Source organism: Vipera ursinii (assembly GCF_947247035.1).
Source record: "Vipera ursinii genome assembly, chromosome: 1".
Lineage (NCBI taxonomy): Eukaryota > Metazoa > Chordata > Lepidosauria > Squamata > Viperidae > Vipera > Vipera ursinii.
The window spans coordinates 301,839,247-301,862,413 of NC_139512.1; the positions used below are offsets into that span (position 1 = coordinate 301,839,247).

At 39.1% G+C, this 23,167-nt stretch overlaps 1 protein-coding gene across 1 annotated transcript in view; it reads right to left on the minus strand.

The window, feature by feature from the left end:
- The window catches only part of ALK (ALK receptor tyrosine kinase), a gene marked incomplete at both ends in the record, with an annotated part of 722,117 nt that overhangs the window by 350,158 nt on the left and 348,792 nt on the right, over positions 1-23,167 (minus strand). The window contains one exon of the mRNA XM_083376785.1: positions 12,711-12,912. Within this exon, the coding sequence (XP_083232911.1) occupies positions 12,711-12,912 (202 nt within the window). The remainder of the gene's footprint in view (positions 1-12,710; positions 12,913-23,167) is intronic.

A 23,167-nucleotide genomic window follows, 5' to 3' on the forward strand; every position in this document is an offset into this window, starting at 1 on the left:
AGAAGAGTTCATAAGGAAAACTCTAAGCATCGTGGACAGTGAAGGAAACATCACCATGATCTGCAATGTATGTCTTTCTGTCTGAAGAATGCCTAAAACATCATTTGCTGCAAATTAAAGCTCGTTTTCCTCTTGGAAGAGAAAGGGAAGGGTTTATGGGGAGAGTTGGTACACTAAAATCCGTCAGAGAAGATGGGCAATTTCTGTACAAGAAGGAAGCATGAGAAAGAAACTTCAAGATTGAAGTTAAGGAACAAGGTCAAGGAACAGATATAGCAGAGGTTCCAGAAATGTTTTTTCTTTTCTTTTTTTTTATTAATGTGGGGTATAGAATCTTTAAAATTGTTCTGAGTTTCTCTCTGCCTCATATCATACCAAACAAAATCAAAGCAGAGGAAGGTTTTTTGAGTATCTTTCTCATATGTCCTGTTTCTCAGGACTATGTAATTCTTTCATAACCTTCACATATGAGGATCTATATCCTTTACATTCACAAATCCATGTCCTTCATAGATGGGGACCTGCTTTCCTGTTATTCTACAATGCCTACGTCAGGTAGATTTAGATTAGAGAGCATACCTGGCCCATATTTTCCCAGTTTGTTTCCATGGCTAACAATAAACTTGAGCTTGAGTTGTCCCTGTTCAGCACCTTAATCATGTTGCCAAATTGTGTTTTTTTTTGCCATTTCTCCCCCTAGTTTCATTCCAACAATTCAAAACTCATCTAATGAGTAGAGTCGATTTCACTTTGTATTACATTTACAGACAGTCATTATTTAATGACCATAATCAGGATTGACAACTTGGTCATTAGAGTAGAATAAAGCTGGAAAGGACCTTGGAGGTCTTCTAGTCCAGCCTCCTGGTCAAGCAGGAGAACCCATACCATGTCCAGTCTTTTTTTAAAAAAACCCTCCAGTGATGGAATAGAGACTCACTAAGTGATTCATTAAGTTTCATTAAGTGAATCGGTCACTGAAACCATGACTGTGGTTATAATCTTACCTCAAGTTTTCCTTTGCCTTTGCAGACCTGAGAAAGTCATTAATACAAGAATTGGTTGCAAAGTTACTTTTTCATCACCACCATAACCAAATGGTCACTAAATGAGGCAGTCACTGAATGAGGACTATCTGTGCTTTTAAACAAATACTGTTCCAATACAATATTATGAGATATAGGGAAAACAATGCTGTTAAATGTGTTCCCTTTTTCTCCATAACATATGATTTTCCAAAAAAAATATTTAAAACATAGGTGCAGAATATACCTGTTGGTAAAGGGATCAGATGTTTTAAAACCAGGCACACTCTGAACATTTTTTATCTGTGCTTAGGCAGAATATTTTATCAATTCCATGGGAGCTGCAAACATTTTTTAGAGCGCCATTCATGAAGCAAAGAGAGCAATTCCTCCTAGCATTATTTTTAAACAGTTTCTTCCTTGGCCACATTACTGTTTAATCCCTCCTGTACAAAGTCCCTGCAAAAATCTTTGCTTGGTTGGCTTAACCCCAATCAAATAATAGGATCTGACAACACTTCTTTTCTCTCTCCTGTAAATGGATATGAACTGTGAAGACCTTATCAGATATTAATGTGTAATTCAAGCTAACAGGGGAGAAAAAGACACTTGCTGACACAATGAACAACTTGAGTTGTGAGAAATTCTGACCTAAAATTAATTTATTGCCATGCTGCTTTTCAAGTGCATTAATTTCAGCGAAACACATTTTATCCTGCTATTATGGGGCCTGATTGACAGAGATGTCAAGGAGTCACCTCTTCCTTTTGAAATCAGGAAACCTGAAATTGCTCTTCTCTTCTGAAAATAGCCCTGCTGGAATGCACATTGGAGACAAACAAACATTCATTTAATATACCTCTTTTTCAAGATGTTTCACTAGCCCTACAGTTATTTTCTTCTTTTGCTTTAGCTGGAACGGGCTTGCATCCAGAAACTTGACAGAGGGAAAACTTACTCATGCCAAGAAATGAACATCCTATCCCAAGATTGTAGAAGTAGCTAAACATATCTCAAATGTAGCTTATATTTATGATAGATGAGCTGTACTAAATGTGTAAGAATCCTTTTCAGATAAGTGAATACTTTTTGAATTTTAGGTAGTGTTGGGGATATGCTTACAAAATGATGGCCATAGTGAATATGGCCAATTGCAAGACACTCATTCACAGTGCTGCTCATGATTCCAATAACAGAATAACACAGTTGGAAGGGATCTTGGAGGTCATTTAGTCTAACCCCCTCCTCAAGCAGGAGACCCTATACAATTTCACACAAATTGTTGTCCAATCTCTTCCTGCAATTGTCCAGTGCTGGAGCACCCACAACTTCTGGAGGCAAGTTGTTCCACTGATTAATTGTTTTGTCAGGAAATTTCTCCTTAGCTCTAGGTTGGGCTCGGAGGGAGGAGTCCCTCTGATTGATTTATGCCCTCCAGGTTTCCGTGTGCTGCATCAGCCTCAGGCTCAGGGTAGGGGCGGCGGGGTGGCGGTTGTTATTAGGGAGGCCCTTTGTCTGCGGTAGGCCACTGCCCCTCAGATAGGCGGATGTGAGTCCCTCCTCTTAATGTGGGGCCCTGGTGGTCAGTTGGGCCTGTTGCTTATGTACCTCTTTCCCAGCTGTGTGGCAACGGCTCTGCCTGGGCTACTCAACGCTCTCTCGGGGATGGCGGTGGAATTTCCCAGATTTTTGGTGCTGGGGGATTTTAACCTACCTTCCCTGAGGGGGATGTCAGGGGTGGCCCAAGAGTTCATGGCTTCCATGATGGCCATGGACCGGACCCAGATTATTAAGGGGAGGAAACACGCCCAACCTTATTTTTATCTCCAGGCAGTGGCTTAATGATCTGGGTGGGGTTTCTCCATCTGTACAGCCCCTCTCATGGACAGATCATCATCTCCTGTGGCTGGGCCTCTATCATGCAACCTCCTGCTGCTGGGAGACGGAACCGACCAGGTGGTTCCGCCCCAGGCGCCTGATGGACCCAGAAAGGTTTCAGACAGTGCTTGGTTTGATTCCTGCCTCCCTCTCCCACAGCCCGGTTGAGACCTTGGTTGATGCCTGGCAACGGGCTGCTTCTGAGGCTCTTGACCACGTTGTTCCTTTGAAGCCTCTGACCTGGTGCAGGTCCCGGTTGGCCCCATGTTTCTCTGTGGACTTACGGGAGATGAAGCGCCAGAGGAGGGGCCTAGAGAGTGTTTGGAGATCCAGTCAGTCCAAATCTGACCGAGCACAGTTAAGATCTTTCACTAGATCTTATCTTGTGGAAATGGAGGCGGCGAAGTGTACTTACTTTGCCGCCCTCATTGCATCCATAGATAATCACCCAGCCGCCCTGTTTAGGGTGACCTGCTCCCTTCTAAATCAAGGGACAGGGGAAGATCCCTTGCAGGGACGGGCCAAGGAGTTTAGTCAGCATCTGCTGGACAAGATCGCTCAGATTTGGACCGGCCTGGACTCCGACTGGGCAGTATCTGATGAGGAGGAAGCGATAGGTCTGGCCAATATTATCTGGGAGGAGTTTGACCCTGTGACTCCAGATGAAGTGGACAGGATCATGGGTAGATTAAGTGCCACCATGTGTTTACTGGACCTGTGTCCCTCCTGGCTGGTTTATGCAGCTCGGGAGGTTACACGAGGCTGGCTCCAGGCAGTGATTAATGCTTCTTTGAGTGAGGGGTGCTTCCCTGCCAGCTTGAAGGAGGTGGTGGTGAGGCCCCTCCTCAAGAAACCTCCTCTGGACCCAGCTACTTTAAATAATTCTTGCGAAGATTGTTGAGAGCATGGTGGCACAGCAGCTCCCATTGGTCCTGGAAGAAACTGAGTATCTGGAACTGTACCAATCGGGATTCAGGCCCGGGTACAGCACAGAGACGGCATTGGTCACGCTGGTGGATGATCTCTGGTGGGCTCGGGATAGGGGTTATTCCTCTATTCTGGTCCTATTAGATCTCTCAGAGGCTTTTGATACCATCGACCATGGTATCTTGCTGCGACGTCTCCAGGGGTTGGGAGTGGGAGGCACTATCTTATGGTGCTTCTCCTCCTACCTCTCGGGCTGTTCACAGACGGTGCTGGCAGGAGGACAGAGGTCAACCCCGAGGCCCCTTGATTGTGGGGTGCCTCAGGGGTCGGTTGTCTCTCCCCTCCTGTTCAACATCTACATGAAGCCACTGGGTGAGATCATACATTGTTTTGGAGTGAGGTATCATCAATATGCTGATGTTACCCAGCTTTTCATCTCCACTCCAAACCAACCCAGTGATGCCCTCGATGTGATGTCCCGTTGCCTGGAAGCGGTACAGATCTGGATGGGGAAGAACAGGCTCCAACTCAACCCGGCCAAGACTGAGTGGCTCTATGTATTGGCATCTCATGTTGTCCAAGATTCACCATCTTTGGTTATGGGGGGGAGAGGTGTTGCCTCCCGTTGATAGGGCACACAACTTGGGCGTCCTCCTGGATGCACGACTCAATTTAGAAGACCATATAGGGGTCATGGCCAGGGGGGCATTTGCCCAGGTTCGCCTGGTGCACCAGTTGCGCCCCTATCTGGACCATGATGCCTTACGTACAGTCACTCATGCACTGATTACCTCCTGTGTAGATTACTGCAATGCTCTCTACATGGGGCTGCCCTTGAAGGCCACCCGGAGGCTTCAGCTGGTGCAGAATGTGGCCGCGCGGGTTGTGATGGGAGCATCCCGATACTCCCATATTACACCCCTCCTGCATGAGCTGCATTGGTTGCCGGTTGCCCTCTGGGTGAGGTTCAAGGTGCTGGTTCTTACTTATAAAGCCCTACATGGCTTAGGCCCGGGATATTTGCAGGACTGTCTGCTGCCAGGAACAACTTCCCATCGCCCTGTGTGCTCACACAGAGAGGGTCTCCTCAGGGTGCCGTTGGCCAGACAATGTCAGCTGGTGACCCCCAGGGAGAGGGCCTTCTCTGTCAGGGCGCCTGCCCATTGGACCCCCGAGAACTTCGGATGGCCCCAGATCTCCGGTCCTTTCTTCGCGACCTAAAGACATACCTTTTCCAACTGGCTGTCCTGGACTGATGTTGGGGGTTTTAATTATGTTTTTAATTTTTACTGGTTTTTAGTGGGGCTTTGTAAAATTTAATTTCTTTTAATATTTGTATTTATTGTTTTTATTGTTGTTTTTATTGTTGTTAGCCACCCTGAGTCCTTCGGGAGATAGGGCGGCATATAAGTCCCATAATTAAATTAATTAAATTAAATTCTTGATTAGTTTTCATTTATTGCTTCTTGTTCTGCTTCTAAGTGCTTTGGAGAATACAGTAGCTTGACCCCTTCTTCCTTGTGGTAACCCCTTAGATCTTGGAACACTGCTGTCGTGTTCCCCCTAGTCCTTTTCATTAAACTAAGGTAAAGGTAAAGGTAAAGATTCCTCTGCACATGTGTGCTAGTCGTTTCCAACTCTAGGGGCCAGTGCTTATCTCTGTTTCAAAGCCGAAGAGCCAGCGCTTGTCCGAGGACATCTCCGTGGTCATGTGGCCGGCATGACTAGGCGCCAAAGGCACACAGAACGCTGTTACCTTCCCACCGTAGTGGTCCCTATTTTTCTACTTGCATTTTTACATGCTTTTGAACTGCTAGGTTGGCAGAAGCTGGGACGAGTAACAGGCGCTCATTTTGTTATGTGGCACTCGAGATTCAACCCGTCAAACTGCCGACCTTCTGATCGACAAGCTCAGCATCCTAACCCACTAAGCCACTGCGTCTCTATCTATTCATTAAACTAGACATACCCAATTTCTCCAACTGTTCTTCATATGTTTTGCCCTCCAGTCCCCCAATCATCTTTGTTGCTTTTCTCTGCACTCTTTCTAGAGTCTCAACATCTTTTTTTATATTGTGGCAACCAAAACTGGATGCAATATTCTAAGTGTGGTCAATTCAATCAGTTTTTCTTGCCCAAATCTTTCTTTCTTTCTTTCTTTCTTTCTTTCTTTCTTTCTTTCTTTCTTTCTTTCTTTCTTTCTTTCTTTTCTTTTCTTTTCTTTCTTTCTTTCTTGAGAGGAAGGCACATCCCCAACAAACCATTGGCCAGTAGCCACTCATTATTTTTATTTACATAAAATGACTGTGAGTTACATATGGTTCATAAACATTCTGGTAAACAAAAGTGTTATTTTACAGAATTGCACTTTGCTTTACAATATTCCTTATTCTCTTTTAAAAATTAAGGCTTTTTAAAAAAACAAAAACAAAAACAAAACTAAAGATAGATTTAGTTACTAGAGTTACTTGAGGGTCTAATAAATACCAAGGGAGATTTGCAGGGCACCCTGATATTGACATTTACCATATTATCTATCACTGAAAGAGCAAATGTAAGTCAGAGCTACTTGAAGCAAAGGATGAAAGGACAACCTACTGCTCTTGAAGTGACATCTGAACTGATGTCACTGTTCCTATTAGGATAAAATTCTCTAGTTTAATGAATGCAGCTCAGACAGCTTGGCTAACAAAGCTTAGTTTTTCCTGAGCAGGAATAAGGAGTAGCCAAAGTACTCAGAAAGACATTTAGCATTAAAGTAGCTGTCTCTCTTTGTTAAAAGGTAAGGCTGCATTGAGAAGATACATTTTCATGAACCCAGGAGAACTTTTATCTGAGGATAAGCATCTTGTGACATATCCTGATGCTCTACTTTGCTCTTTATTTAGACAAAATATTATTAAAACTGATGTTTGTGTGTGTGTATGTTAAGTGTTTGTTAAGTATTTTTAGAATACCTTGCTGGGCCCCAAACATGGGACAAATCTTATTGCCTGTTTCAGCCTAACCCAAGGCCATCCACAGGCTGTAGTCACAAGAGTGACAGCTCATATTTGTGTGAATTTTTGGATTGCTAACAAAGAATTAAAGTTAGTCTCCCTTTAATTCTTTGTTAGCAATCCAAAAATTTACATTATATATATATTTGGAATTTTTATAAGAAATCTTTAAAAAAATCTAATATAGGCTAATGTCCCACTACTCTTTTTCTACAAATGAATTAATTAGTCTTTCAAAGCTGCTATTCTCCATTAAACTATTTAGAGTTTCTCATGAACATTAATTCCAAAGGATCAATGTTCACACTAGTTGTTATTTGCACTGAGACTTTTTATAACAGCAAATTTGCTTATCAATGAAAATTAATCCTCCTGGGAAAAAAAAGAAATTAACTCTTCACTGTGGATGCCAAAAGGCCATCTATTTTCTGTCCTATGAATAACAGTAGGTACACATGATAAATACTTGATATCTGCTTATACCTTCAGCTGGTATAGTCAGACAAACTGTCATTAATCTACCAAATTGAACATCCATGCAAGGCTTGGTTCAACTTTAATACGTGTCTGAGGAGAAGTGGCATTTCTTCCTACCACCCCTTATTCTACTAAATCAGTTATTGACTTCACTTAAATCACACATATCTATCTCTTTTTTTATACTCACTGGAAGCAGGGAGGCAATTATGTTGGATTGTTGTTGTTGTTCCTAACATATACAAGTAGAAATCTGATAGAATGCAGCCCTAAAGATTTCAGTGAGAACTTCTTTGTGACCCCCACAAAGTCCAATTCTGATTTGAGAGATTCTCTTCCCCAAATACATCGACTTACATTTCCTTCTTTACAATGGATCATTCTTTTGCATTCCATTTCATGTTACAGGAAGCAAAAATGCAGACATTTGTCAGATGTCCCAAGTAAATAGCCATGCAATGATTGGACAGGTGGGAAAAGTAAACAAATCCTGGAAATGGAATGAATGCACAAATGGGGGAAATATGGATCACCTTTTTCAAAGCTCAGGGAAGACCTGTGCCTCATGTCACTTTGAATGAGAATAATATTCCACATCTTCTCCCTTTAGTTATTTTCCTAAATCTGCAATGCAAATAAAAGTTATCTCTGCCTCTGAATATGTACCAGGGTCTCTGAATATGTTTAGAAGCAGGAGGAAGACGCAAGGATAAAGGAGGTCATCTGTACTATTCCAATATGTCTGGAATATCAGGCAAGGGTCATAGTCACTTCTTGATTGGCAAGGATATCACTTGAATATTGCAAAAAAATTAAGATATGTACTTGATAACTGGTTATTTGTTTATTTCCTATTATTCATCACAGTTGGAATGCTGTAAGGTTAAAAAAAAACCTCTTTCTTTTTAGCATGTGCTGAAATTACTATTCAGCCTGCAATATATACAGTGTGTGTGTGTGTGTGTGTGTGTGTGTGTGTGTTTATGTGTGTGTGTGTGTGTGTGTGTGTGTGTGTGTGTGTGTTAAATGCTTGTTAACTATTTAGATTACCTTGCTAGGCCCCAAACATGGGACAAATCTTTATTTCCTGTTTCGGCCTAACCAAAGGCCATTCACAGGCAGTGGTCACAACAGTGACAGCTCATATTTGTGTAATTTTTTTAGATTGCTAACAAAGAATTAAAGGGAGACTGATATGCATTTCAAACTTATTTGTTTTCATCAGTCAGCCATAATAATAATGATAATAATAATAATAATAATAATAATAATAATAATAATAATAATAATAATAAAGTTGGAAGGGACCTTGGAGGTCATCTAGTCCAACCCCCTGCTCAGGCAGGAAACCTTATACCATTTCAGGCAAATGGCTGTCCAGTCTCTTCTTAAAAACCTCCAGTGTTGGACCATTCACCACCTCTGGAGGCAGGTTGTTCCACTGGTTAATTGTTCTAACTGTCAGGAAGTTTCTCCTTAGTTCTAGGTTGCTTCTCTCCTTGACTAGTTTCCATCCGTTGCTTCTTGTCCTGCTTTCAGGTGCTTTGGAGAATAGCTTGACTCCCTCTTCTTTGTGGCAGCCCCTGAGATATTGGAACACTGCTATCATGTCACCCCTCACCCTTCTCTTCATTAAACTACACATACCCAATTCCAGCAACCGTTCCCTATATGTTTTAGCCTCCAGCCCCCTAATCATCGTTGTTGCTCTTCTCTGTACCCTTTCTAGAGTCTCAAAAAGATCTTGTAAATGCTGCTAACATCAGATGTTTTTGCACTGACAACAAATGGAAATGTATCCATTTTCTTCCTTTTGCTTTTAGAGTTAGATGATGCTGGGGAGGGTGGATGTGAATGAGAGTCCAGCTAGACATAACAACACTGAACCTAGAGTGAGAATCAAGGTCATTGAAATCAGAGCTGATAAAGAATTGGGGGGCTGGAGACCTGGAGAGCTGGGGAATGTGATTTATGACTGTAAATTGGAGGAGGGAATTGTGCTTTGATACTATCTGCCCAGGGAAGGGGAATTCAGTTTCTGGCTTTCATTATGTAAGTGCCAGTATTATGCTACTCAAATAAAAGATTCTTTAAGGTAAACAATGCCTGAAAGTTCTTTTGAAGAGTTTCATCTGTTGGAACCATGACAGATCTATGTTCAAATGCCAATGTCTAGCTATTGAACCGCAGCATCATTTATATATAAAAAATATCAGATACTGGACCTGTATATGCCCTCAGCTTACAGCTGATCATGACTGTGATATACAGTTTGATGTGGGACCCCACAATCACACTGAGGGGATATAGAGTCCCAGCAGATGCAGTGTGAAGTGCAAATCTTATACAGGATTGTCCATTCCTGGCTGGTAGTTCAAAGTCTGGCAGATGTTGTGCAAGTGCCACTGGGGGCTTCTTTGATTTGAGTCTTCTGGATGAAAAATGAGGAAGATCAGCATGCACCAGTAGGAGTGAGTTGTTCATAATTTGGACAAAGAGTAACACTGGGAAATTGTTTTATTTGGATTCTAGCAACAGACTAAATGATTAATCTTCTCATCCAAGATACTATTTTTTTAATTAAAAAACCTTGCACTTAATTTTTATAAACCTTTTAGAATCCAAGGTAATTTTGCTCTATCAATCAACTACTTTTTAAAAACCCTTCCTTCCTTCCTTCCTTCCTTCCTTCCTTCCTTCCTTCCTTCCTTCCTTCCTTCCTTCCTTCTTTCAAGAATAAGCTAGCAAGGGCACCAGTACTCTCTCAGCAGTTTGCCATGCTAAACAAACAAAACCATGACAGTTATTTTAAATTATTCTTTGCAATATGTATTCTGCAACCATGAAGGTAAACTTTTTAATCAGAATATAAGGGTGCACACTATTCATATATTCAAATTAAATTCTAAATTAAACAAAGAATATTGCTTCAAACTATCCAAAATCAGCTTGCTCAAAATAGGCTCCTGCTGTTTTGCCTCTAAGTATAATGTAAAAACACACACAGAAAGGCTGACAAATTGAGGCATCACTGGCAATTAATCTTAATTACACAACTGGAATAAGATATTTTAGCTGGTCATAGTCCAGAAAGAGCAAACTACTTAATAGAAAGCCTGAGCTCAAGTAAATTAAATAGTACCATCACCCTACATACTTTTTAAACGTTGCAAGCATACAAAATTATTTATGGATTAAGAGGGGTTAAAATGTTGAGCTATGTTGACAAACAGGGCTCTTATGTATTTATATAGTAGGTTATATTTTTTTAAAAAAAGCTAATTTCTCAACCTTGGGACAAGGGGAGGGGCATGACTGAAATTAAGAGATACAAGTAGTACCTTGATTTCTCAGTTGCTTAACAAATTGATGCAAAGGATATAAACTGATGTTTTAAGCTACACTTGCTTCATTCCATCACAGCTGTCTTCTGAAGTATTTGTATGAACATAAACAGCTGCCACTTTAAACATGTCTGCATTAGCTAGGAAATGAAAAAAAAATGTCCTTTGAGGCATCTTTTTGGCCACAATATTTGTAAGAACAGTTCTATCCTAAATGGAATATGCCATTGCTATTTGCTACCTTTTTAAAGGTATAAATATTAAGAAGTGAAAAAAAAGAGCCAGGAGGACTCTTTTGCGGCCAATCCCTATATAGTTACTAACAGGATATTTGGTTTAGACCAATGTTTCTCAATGTTAACAACATTAAGAAGTGTGCTGGCTGGGGAATTCTGGGAATTGCAGTCCACACATCTGAAAGTTGACAAGGTTGAGAAAGAGTGCTTTAGATTTTCTCCAGCAGAAGACACTGGAGTTGTTCAGCTGAGCAACTTGACTGACCTCTGTTCTTACATCTGAATTTGATCTTTTGCCAGACAGAATTCTGGCTTCTTTTCTTTGGCTGACCAACCTGAAAATAATGCAAAACTTTACACAAGGCTAAGCCCAGGAAATAATTCATTTTTGAAACCTCCTTCAGATTACAGTTTTCTTATAGATGCCTTCTCCAGCACAGAATGAATGTATAAGGAGATAAGAAAGACTGTGCAGTTAAAAAAAAGTTTAAAAAAAACACTTTCTGAAATCACTACCTCCAGCTAGCTGGGCCTCTGCACAAGGCACACAGGTTTAAAGAAGTGAAAAGTAGCACATGCTGTACTATTGTATGTGTGTTGATCCCTATTTCTACCACCACCAACTACCACCACACTATCTATTACATTGTGCAGATTAGTGAATAGTAATAGTCAAACCCTATTTTATGAATACATTCATATTTTTACAGCATAGAAACCATAAAAAACATAACATAAAAAACAAACTCGCATTGATTCAGAAAGTTGGATGACATCTTAAATAGCACATCTAAAGTGATACAGAAGTGTATTCAACCTTCAAAATACTACAGGTAGTATTGAAATAATATTAAGAAGAGATTAAAAGGAAAACATGTGGAAGATGTACCACAAACCTCAAATTAGGCTGTATTTGTGAAACTTGTGAACCCTTTGTTCTTAAAGTTAGCCTCAGTATGGAGCGTGCAGACTGAATACATTGATTATTAGTATCCATTGCTTTGGAGGATGAGGAAATAATGGTCACATTCCAGTTCTAAAAATGTAAAAGCAAAAAACTGTGGTTTCATATGGAAGATTTAGTTTATGTGCCAGATTATGTAATACCTACTAAGAAGTAGTATAATATCTAATAGGTCCAAGTTTAAAAACTGCAGTAAGCCATGATTTACTTTAACAAAGGTTTGTGAAATAAGACATTGTAACTGGGTTTATGAATAATAAGTTACAAAGAAAGATTTACAAACTTTAGGGTTTATGGAGCATATTAATCTATAATGTTCAATGAAAGGTATGAATTCACTCTGTATGAGTAAAGATGCATTACCTTTTCCAACTATCGATTTGTCTTGGTGTCTGCAGGCAAGAATTAGCTTTATACTGTAGAAGCTGTATTTTTCCTATGCTAATGTTGGAGGATTAGGAAATTAAATTATGCTGAATTCAGTTATTACATACCAGTTGGCAGAACAGCATGAAAGAAGAAAGAACTCTGCTAATCAGGAATAAAATGCAGTATATTCATGAAAAAAGCAAAGTGGTGTCCCTGAGAGCAGAATGGCCTGTAATTATGCATTTTTGTGTGTGTGAATTAGTGTGGTCAAGTACTAATATATCCAAATAGATTAATGAGAGTAGACAAAGTAATAACATCTCCCAGCGACAGACCCATGCAAGTAGCCTCTCTCCTCTCTATTCTAGACCGAAAGAGTTCCCTGATGAAAGATGAAAATAGAAAGTACTCTACAGATAAAAGTATTTAGCTCAGTTTTAATGCTTCAAAGCAAAGTTTTAGTATTGAAAGGTGGGGAGAAAGAGACCTACCCGTGTTTTTCTCTGCCAGGAATCAATGGGGTTCTGATGTGACTTTCATTAGCATGGAGGACCCAAGCAACATACTTCCCATTTGGTTGGAAGTATTTGTAGACAGCCACTTGCACCATGCAGTTTTCACTATTGCTTCTCAGCCAAGGGCTCAAAAGGAGGAAGTTCATATTTTCTGATGTATTAAGATACAAGAATGAACCTGGAGAAAAAAGAAAACACAAGAAGTCTAATTACTAAAAAAAAAGGCACACACCATTGACTTGTTCATCATCAGCCACAATATTATTTTATATTTGCTGATTTTTATGGATAGCCTACATGGAGCCTGCAATGTTTCCTAATATTCACCTCCCTCTCCTGAATGTAGAGAGAAACTGAGGCAATATCTCTTCACAATTAATAGGCCCTTACTCTCACCTCTCATAAAAAAGATTGTAAGATGCTAAATCACTAGATTCCTCAGACTTCATTGGCATCTCCACTGTGCCAAATCAATGGGCTCCTTATTGCAGAAGTCAGCAATGATTGGACAGTGTACAGACTGCCACTGATGGAGGAGAGCTGGCAGCAGGACCAATGTGGACAGCCCTCAGAAGGTCTGAAAATTCTTCTGCATCCTGTTGAGATTAGATTTATTATTAGATTTGTGTGTGTGTGTGTGTGTGTGTGTGTGTGTGTGAGAGAGAGAGAGAGAGAGAGAGAGAGAGAGAGAGAGAGAGAGAGAGAGAGAGAGAGAGAAAGAACACAGACATACTTCTCCTGCCTCCTATTTCCCCACCACAACAATCCTATAAATTAGGCTGGGCTGAGAAAGAATGACTGGCCAAAAGTCACCCAGCAGGTTTTCATGCCTAAGGGAGGCCTAGAACCCTAGTCTCCTGGTTTCCATCTAGAGTCCATAAAGGGTCCTTGTTTTATTAATGCTTTATTGCAGGGGTCTTCAAACTTGGCCCTTTTATGACTTGTGGACTTCAACTCCTAGAATTCCTCAGCCAGGCATGCTGGCTGAGGAATTGTGGGAGTTGAAGACCACAAGTCATAAAGGTGCCAAGTTTGAAGACACCTGCTTTATTGTATCTGCTCTGACTCTCCCACCATTTACACACAGCTGTGGCAACCTGTTTCTCCTATAAGCCTTGAGCTTGTCTGTCTATCTAGCTATCAGGAGGATAATTTTAACTTTCCAAAAACGGAACAGTGTAGAACCAAATTTGTGTGCTAAAGAAAATGACCAAAAAGGACTGAGATTGAATGTGGATTAGATCCAAATAGAAATTGTGTGGTAAAGAATCCCCCAAAATAAAATCCACAGGGCAGTGAGATGAGCAGTTGGATAGCTTCTTAGAATTTGTTCACAGTTCAATATGAAGACTCTTTTTTCCTCCCTTGTGGTAAAATATCATAGAGCAGGGTTGCTTTTAAGAGGCTGGAAAAAGCTCCTGTGGCCCTATTCTGCATCTCCTTGAGTTATTCATTACAGTCAAGTGGGATGTTGGAAAGATACTATGTAAAAGGACTGGAATTCTTTCTTTCTTTCTTTCTTTCTTTCTTTCTTTCTTTCTTTCTTTCTTTCTTTCTTCATTTCTTTCTCTGTTTCACTCTCTTTAAATGCATCTAATCTATAATAAAGGGTTTTGTTGTTACCTGCAACATCAATTCTCTTAGCAGTCTCCTACTTAATAAGGTGACAGAGAGGTTTAGAAAGGACAGAAATCAATGCATTTATTGTCATTTGAATTAATTTAAATGTTTTAGTTTTGATTGGGGCTTCAGTTCAACCTCATACAGGCAGACACCATCAACTCTACCTCTCTCATACACCCTCACAGTTAAATCCTTATTCTCTAGACTTAGACAAACACAAGCATGGGGGAACATAGGGTTCTATGAATTTTTACTCCCCCTAATATTTATGCTGGTTATGACCATAGTAAAGAATTGATTTGATTTGATTTGATTTGACAGTCAAATATTCTTGGCAATATTAAAACGTGTGGGCAAATCCATAGAGGATAAGGCTATCAGTAGTTACTACTTGTAAGAATCTAGTATTAGAAACAATATATTTTTCTCTATCAACTGCTGTGAATTAAGGAATAAAAACAAAGTTAACTTAGGAGAAAAGTTTCTAAATAAATTCAACAAATAGGGATACCAAAGTAAGATATTTTCCTTGCATTTTTAAATGAAATACACTTTTGGTTATAGAAACCTACCTCACCATAAAACTGCTAAAATGCAGAAGGACTTTTATTTCATCTTATTACAGGAAAATCATAAAAAGAAAATATATGGACAAATATCACTGTGAAAAATGGGCAGAAAAGCAAGCATAAATGGAAAGATTTTTAAGAAACTGATGGACAGCCAGGAGAACAAAGATATCAGAGAAGAAATCAAACTAAAATTCTCATGTAAACACAATTGTCCAGGCTCTCACTATTACATATACATCACATGGACATCCTGCTCCTTTCAAAAGTCCATGATGCTTGAAAAAGTTGAATTAAAAACAAACAAAGAACCACCAGTGGCAAGGTAGATAGATTTAATTCTGACAGCAGTTAATGCATTACTGACAGACCTTGAAGAAAGATCATTCAGGAGTGAATCTATATGTGTGGTCACTAAGAGTTGACATTGTCTTGAAGGTGCTTAATCAATCAAGCAGAAGTAGTCAGGATAACTTGATTTTCACTCAGCAGTCAATTAATACAAAACTGGTGAAAATTTTTTGGCCTTTTGAATCTGCTAATTGTTATTGACCTTGAAGCTAGAACACTAGAACAAGTGCAAGATGTACGTAAATTATAAAACACTGCAGCAAGCAGATACATTTGTGTACTTTCATAGAATGTTTACTACAATAAGAAAAAAAAGGTGGAGAAATTTTAAGACATTCAAATACTGGAAGAAAGATAATCAGTAGTGGTTTGTTGTGAGGAACAAATATTTGTAGAAAGAAGCAAAAATAGCCATTTGTAAGGAAGCAGCACATCAAAAAGCTCACACCAAAGAAGTTCCTCACTATGCTGCTTCAGGGATAGTCAAAAAGTAGTGAAGGGAACTTGACACACAATTAGCACTTGGAAATAATTAGCTAACAAGTATTTCCGACTGTTTCCTTCAGGAGAGCAAACACGTGATGAATAGCTATTGCAAAAAATGACAACAAATTAACTTCAGCTGCTAGCAGAAACACTCCAAAGGCTGGAATAACTGATGATTATAAGTTAGTTGATTAAAAAGTTCCTTGATCATATTGCTGTCTAATAAAAAGGCAAAGGTAACCCTGTTCAGTCACGTCTGACTCTAGGGGGCGGTGCTCATCTCGATTTCTGAGCCAAGGGAGCCAGCGTTGTCTGAAGACATTTCTGAAGACCAGCACGTGGAATGCTGCTACCTTCCCAGTGAAGTGGTACCTATTTATCTATTCACATTTGCATGCTTTTGAACTGCTAGGTTGGCAGGGGCTGGGGCAAGTAACAGGAGCTCACCCTGTTGTGCAGTGCTCAGGTCTTGAACCTGGGCTGACAGCTTTTCATCATCTTTAACTGCTGAGTCATTGTGCCCTCTTCACTGGTGTCTAATAATGAACACTTTAAAATATGTGGGGTAACATTGATTATGAACTGTTTTTGGATAGAGTCAGATCAAGCTAATGTATGAACGTTCACAAAATAAATATGACTTACTAAAATACTGATCACAGTTGTGAATTGGATCATTTGGCATATGCAAGACCCTGTCTATCCAAAGTAGCTAATGTTTTCTTTTAAAAAAATTCTGGTATATGGGTAAATAGTAGTAGTTCTAGCTATTCAATAGCAAACTCACATGTTTTAAGTATTACCAGATAGAAGACCCCAACCCAGAAGCCAATTTGGAGAGTGAAACGTGGCTAATCATAGTTGAGTTCTGTGTTTTCTTTGTATATTTGATTAATAATCATCTTTTGGTCCAGCTCAATTATATATTGTATGATGGTGATTTGGCTTGATAATAGGAGCAGAATACCATATGTTATTGTTATTTGGTAGAAAAACAATTATTTAGGGTGCTTACATGTATTGTAAAAAGGAGAGAAATTAAAATGGATTAAGTTTGATTCTGGAAGAAGATGGCCAGTAGCAAAGTGGATGGGTTACAGTAGCAATGAAAGACCTGAGAAATCAATTTAGGGACAGATTGTCATGGGGAAAATCTATGTGGTCACTAAGAGTTGATATCAATTTGATGGCCCATAATCAATCAAATTTAAATTTCCCCGACTTCAATGAGGTTACTCTTACTAGATATGAAGCTACACTTGTGCTAATATATGATGCAAAATACCCTTAACAATTAAGGAATTAAGCATATAAAGAGCTCTAGAATATGTGCATAATAATTTTGCTGAGTTAAGAGAGGTCCTTTATTTGAGTCATTCATTTTTATCATTCCATTTTAACATTTATTTCATAGCATTGGAGTTACATTTTTCTCAAGATAGCACTGAATAGGCATATTGTGGAGTCTTGCTGCTCAGTACTGAGCTACATGTATTCTCTTCTATTGAGCATAACTGTATTATAATGAAATTCAATACACAGATCTGCAACACAAATCTATATTTCAATTAAGCCATGCTTCACCCTATATCCCTTTTCAAGTGCACTGGGAAATTAAAAAAAAGAACATAATGCAGTATCTCCCTTCATCGATGGAATACAGTATTAGAATAAAGACTTGTGTGCATATTTTAGAAACCATTCTCTATTTCAAATCTGAATCTTACTACTATAGATGATATATATTAGTAATGCCTGTTTCAGAATAACGGTTGAATGGAGGTCTTGGAGGTCATCTAATCCAACCCACTGCTCAGGCAGGAGTACCATTTCAGACAAATGGCTGTCCAGTCTCTTCTTAAAAACCTCCAGTTATGGAGCACCCACAACTTCTAAAGGCAAGTTGTTCCACTGATTAATTGTTCTAACTGTCAAGAAATTTCTCCTTATTTCTAGGTTGGTTCTCTCCTAGTTTATTTTCATTCTACAGTAGAAATCAGTGACAATTATTTTTACATATCAAATGTAATTTATTTCCTATATTATTAGCTGAAAGAAGGTGTTATATTAAAAAGCAAACAAAACACTTGTCTTTCTCTAAAATATTTCATTCAAGATGTTGCAGATCCTGTTAAATATAGATACATTTCAATATATCAGAATTTCATGTTCTTATTGGAAAAAGAACAATATGTCATTGAAGATACAGCTGAAAACATCATTTTAATATATCCTTTCTCTTTTCTGAGTTTGAAAAAGAGCATAGGAGATATGGATTGTTTGTACAACAGCTAAAAGAATTGTAGGATCACAGATGCCATTAGAGATCATCTAGTGTAATCCTTTCTGCTCAGTGCAGGATCCACTACAGTATCTCTGAGAGATGATCATTCATTCATCATTCTCTGTTTGAAGAATTCTAGTAAATTCTAGTGAATATATTCACTGCTTCCTGAGCAACTGGTTCCACTGACAAACAACTTATCCATTCAAGAAGTTCCACCTGACCACATGAACTATAACAGGGGTCCCCATCCCTTGGGATGTGGTCCACTACCAGGCCATGAGCTGCAGAAGTGTGTGCATCTCCACTTGTGTGTGCATTGGGCAAGTGTGTACACATGTGCTCCATTTGCATGAGTGGTTGGTGCATGTGTTTGCTGCTTGTGCAAATGGACCTGCACATCTGCGCCCACGCACTTGCCCACCGTTTGCACAGAACCATCTCCTCTTCCCCACCCCCACCGATCCTCAAAGCCAGGAATGCTGGGGAACTCTGAGCTAGAATCTAGAAATTAGAATTTGCTCAAATATCCAAATTCTTTAGTTATTTCAAGGATATCAATCATTTCAATAATACGATATTTTAATGATTTACTGTTATGAAATCATACACAGGACTTCTCTTCTATGGTGTTAATATTTTAAATACCATAGGAAGATGAATCTTAATTTAAGACACCCCCCCAAAAAAAAATACTAGAGAGAAAAAGGGTTACCAGTAAAGAAAGCAATTCTTGAACACTACTCAGCATCCACACTTTGATGATTATAATTACCAACTTCAGCTGGAATAAATTTTGAAGAGTTTTCTTTCTGCTATAATATACAATATGTGAGCCACTAACATATCTGTATATGTGCATAGAAATCTCTCTTCAAAAAGAGAACAGAAAAAATAGGTGATTATTAATGGAACTCATGGTTACTTTTTAAAACTGCCAGTAAGATAAGGTGGTAATTGGTAAACTTAGTTGATTCCCCACCAACATATATAGACAGCCCAATTTTCTTTCTCTTACAAATTACTCTTCCACAATTTCCACGTATAACAACTGTTAACATACAGAGAGATTTCAACATAAACTTCTACATACCTATCCAATAGTAAGTCCTACTGAGGTCAAGGACTCTTATAGTTGGAAAAGTCCTGTATACATAGCCTGAGGAAACTGTGGAAGACATCCTTGGCATATTAAGTTATTGATTTTTGTTTTCTTTGTCAAAAACAAAGAGTTCAAGAGTGTCCTTTGTGCAAGGTTGTAATCATCAAGAAAGTAATGCATGCTTACTTTTAGCAAGTCTCGCTGAATCTGGAGTTGGTAGTGTCTTTATGCATGGAAATGAAGATATCTGTATAAGCAGTTCAACTAACTGCTAATGAGTGAAACAACTAGTTCTTTTACTCAGATAATGATTGGACATGGCACATTAAACCCAACCCAAACCACCCATTTTAATTTAGCTTATTATATGAATCAGCTCAATATACATCATACTGTCAGCAGAAAACCTCAAGAGAGACTGAGTGAGACTTTTTCCAGGATCCTTGGAACTAAATCATAGGATTAGGACCTGAATTACATTATTGTACTATTTTTATATTTTATAAAACAGTTCACAAATTACTAAAGCTGTATCTGTCAAACAAGTTTAGAAATGAAAGGGGTCCAGATAATCCATTTCATCCAGGATCCTCTGGATCTGCTGCACAATCACCTTCTCAGCATCTTTCCCCAGAAGATTAGAAACAGGATGAAAAGTGTCCATCATGGTGGGATCTAGTTATGGCTTTGAGTGAACCATATCCTCCTTAAAGGGTTAAGGCACTACTCCCACATCCAAAAATACACTGATCACTCCAGTATCCACCTTCATGTCACCTCAAAGAAGCTGTTACCAGTGTACATGCGGGGGGGGGGGGGAGAGACATGGATGTAAACAATGGTGGCTAAGATCACATTCCCTAGGATCCTATCCACTTCCTTAAGAGCAGCAGGATTAGACCATTCCAATCAACTGAGCAAGAACCTACCCGAGGTATCTCCATTGGACCAGCCTCCATGGCGACATCCAACTGGGAATGAATCCAAGTGATTTTATCTGCATCTTAAGGATACAATTTACCATTCATATCTTGATTACATTGCATTTATCAATATTCCTGAATAATTAATAGCTGATCTGGAATCTAAGCATAATCAAACTCCTTACAGTGAATAGTTTGTTTTAATCAGCATTAAAGCATTCAGAATATGGAGTAGAATATGCTTGGAAGCAGGATCAAAATTGTCCATCAGGGTGGGATCTAGTGATGACTTCTTAAAAAGGGGGTGAATCATATGGAATACATAAAATGTATTATTTGCCATTACTGTACAAATGCAGCTCAGTGTAAAAACTCTGGGAAAAATTCTCTTTGTTTATTGAGACATAGGACAAAAATTAGATGCATTGGTTTTGCAAACTTTGATAACAGAATGTCAGCATTTAGCGGCAATATAAAAATATGATTAATTTATTTTTCAGTAGGCTTCATGGATTACTGCCTTGTCGTGGTGAAGGGGCTTGTGTAATTCAGGGACAGGTCATAGAAGACAGTTCTGACAAAACGTGATCCACTGGAGAAGGAAATGGCAACCCTCTCCAGTATCTTTGCCATGAAAACCCTATGGACAGTACCAAAAGGCAAAACGATATGACGCTGGAAGATGAGCCCCTCAGGTCAGAAGGTGTCCAATATGCTACTGGGGAAGAGCAGAGGGCTAGTACTAGTAGCGCCAGAAAGAATGAAGCGACTGGGCCAAAGCTGAAAGGACACTCAGCTGTGGATGTGTCTGGTGGTGAAAGGAAAGTCCAATGCTGTAAAGATTTTTTTTCCATAGGAACCTGGAATGTAAGATCCATGAATCAAGGAAAGCTGGACGTGGTCAAACAAGAGATGACAAGATTGAATATTGACATCTTAGGAATCAGCAAACTAAAATGGACAGGAATTGGTGAATTTAATTCAGATGACCATCAGGTATACTACTGCGGGCAAGAATCCCTCAGAAGAAATGGAGTAGCCTTCATACTCAATAAAAGAGTATGAAAAGCAATACTGGTATACAATCCTCAAAATGACAGAATGATCTCAGTTCGAATCCAAGGCAAACCATTCAATATCACAGTAGTCCAAGTCTATGCCCCAACCACCAGTGCTGAAGAGGATGAAATTGACCAGTTCTATGAAGCCCTACAGCACCTTATAGAACTAACACCAAAAATGATGTCCTTTTTTGCTTATTTGAAGGATCACTCGCAAGAAAGATATATTTCAGTTTGGAGGAGATGGATAGATTATATTCAGAATAAATATGGGACTGAAAAGTTCCATTTACCTTATGAGTAGATTTTAGATTGTTATTAATTTTAGTATTAGTATTGATTATATTTTTGTTTAAGTTATTATTATTATGTTTTTAATAATTTGAATGTATCAATGTTAAAGGGGAGTTAAAGCACATTATGAATTTGGTTAATTTTATAATGGATAATTTTAGTTAGAATACAATTATTATATCTATGACCCTGTATTCAGCTCTGGGAAGTGGGGGGGAAGGGGGGTGGTTTGGGGTGGGTGGGTTTTGGGGATATGTATTGTAATTTTTTTTTGTAAAACTCTTTAATAAAAAAAAATGATGTCCTTATCATCATGGGGGATTGGAATGCTAAAGTAGGAAGCCAAAAGAAAACCAGAATAACAGGCAAGTTTGGCCTTGCAGTACAAAATGAAGCAGGGCACAGGCTGATAGAATTTTGTCAAGAGAATACGATGCTCATAGCAAACACTCTTTTCCAACAACCCAAGAGATGGCTCTACACACGGACATCACCAGACAGTCAACACAGAAATCAGATTGACTATATGCTCTGCAGCCAAAGATGGAGACACACTATACAGTCAGTAAAAACAAGACCAGGAGCTGACTGTGGCTCAGACCATGAGCTTCTTATTGCAAAGTTTAGGCTTAAACTGAAGAAAGTAGGGAAAAGCACTAGGCTACTCAGGTATGAATTAAATCATATCCTTGTTGAATATACAGTAGAAGTGAAAAATAGATTTAAGTAATAAGATCTGATAGAATGAGTGCCTGAAAAACTATGGACAGAGGTTCACAACATTGTACAACAGGTAGCAACCAAAACCATCCCAAAGAAAAAGAAATGCAAGAAAGCAAAATGGCTGTCTGAGGAAGCTTTGCAAATAGCTGAGGAAAGGAGGGAAGTGAAAGGCAAGGGAGAAAAAGAAAGATACTCCCCGTTGAACGCAGAATTCCAGAGAATAGCAAGAAGAGATGAGAATGCCTTCTTAAAAAAACAGTGCAAAGAAATAGAAGAAAACAATAGAATAGGGAGGACCAAAGATCTTTTCAAGAAAATTAGAGATGAAGGGAACGTTTAATGCAAAAATGGGCATGATAAAGGACCAAAATGGCAGGGACCTAACAGAGGCAGAAGAGATTAAGAAGAGGTGGCAAAATTACACAGAAGAACTATACAAAAATGAGCTTAACATCTCTGACAATCACAATGAGGTGGTCACTGATCTCGAGCCAGACATCCTAGAATGTGAAGTGAAGTGGGCCTTAGAAAAGCTGAGCAACAACAAAGGTAGTGGAGGTGACAGTATTCCAGCTGAACTATTCAAAATCTTAAAAGACAATGCAGTAAAAGTGCTACACTCAATTTGCCAGCAAAATTGGAAAACTCAACAGTGGCTACAGGAATGGAAAAGATCACTTTACATTCCAATTCCAAAGAAAGGCGGTGCCAAAGAACGTTCAAACTATCGCACCATTGCACTCATTTCTCTTGCTAGTAAACTTATGCTTAAAATCCTACAAGCTAGACTCCAGCAGTATGTGGATCGAGAACTACCAGAAGTACAGGCAGGATTTCGAAGAGGCAGAGGAACTACAGACCAAATTGCCAACATACGCTGCATCATGGAGAAAGCTAGAGAGTTCCAGAAAAACATCTACTTCTGCTTCATGGACTATGCTAAAGCCTTTGATTGTGTAGATCATAACAAACTGTGGCAAGTTATTAAAGAGATGGGTATACCAAACCATCTTATTT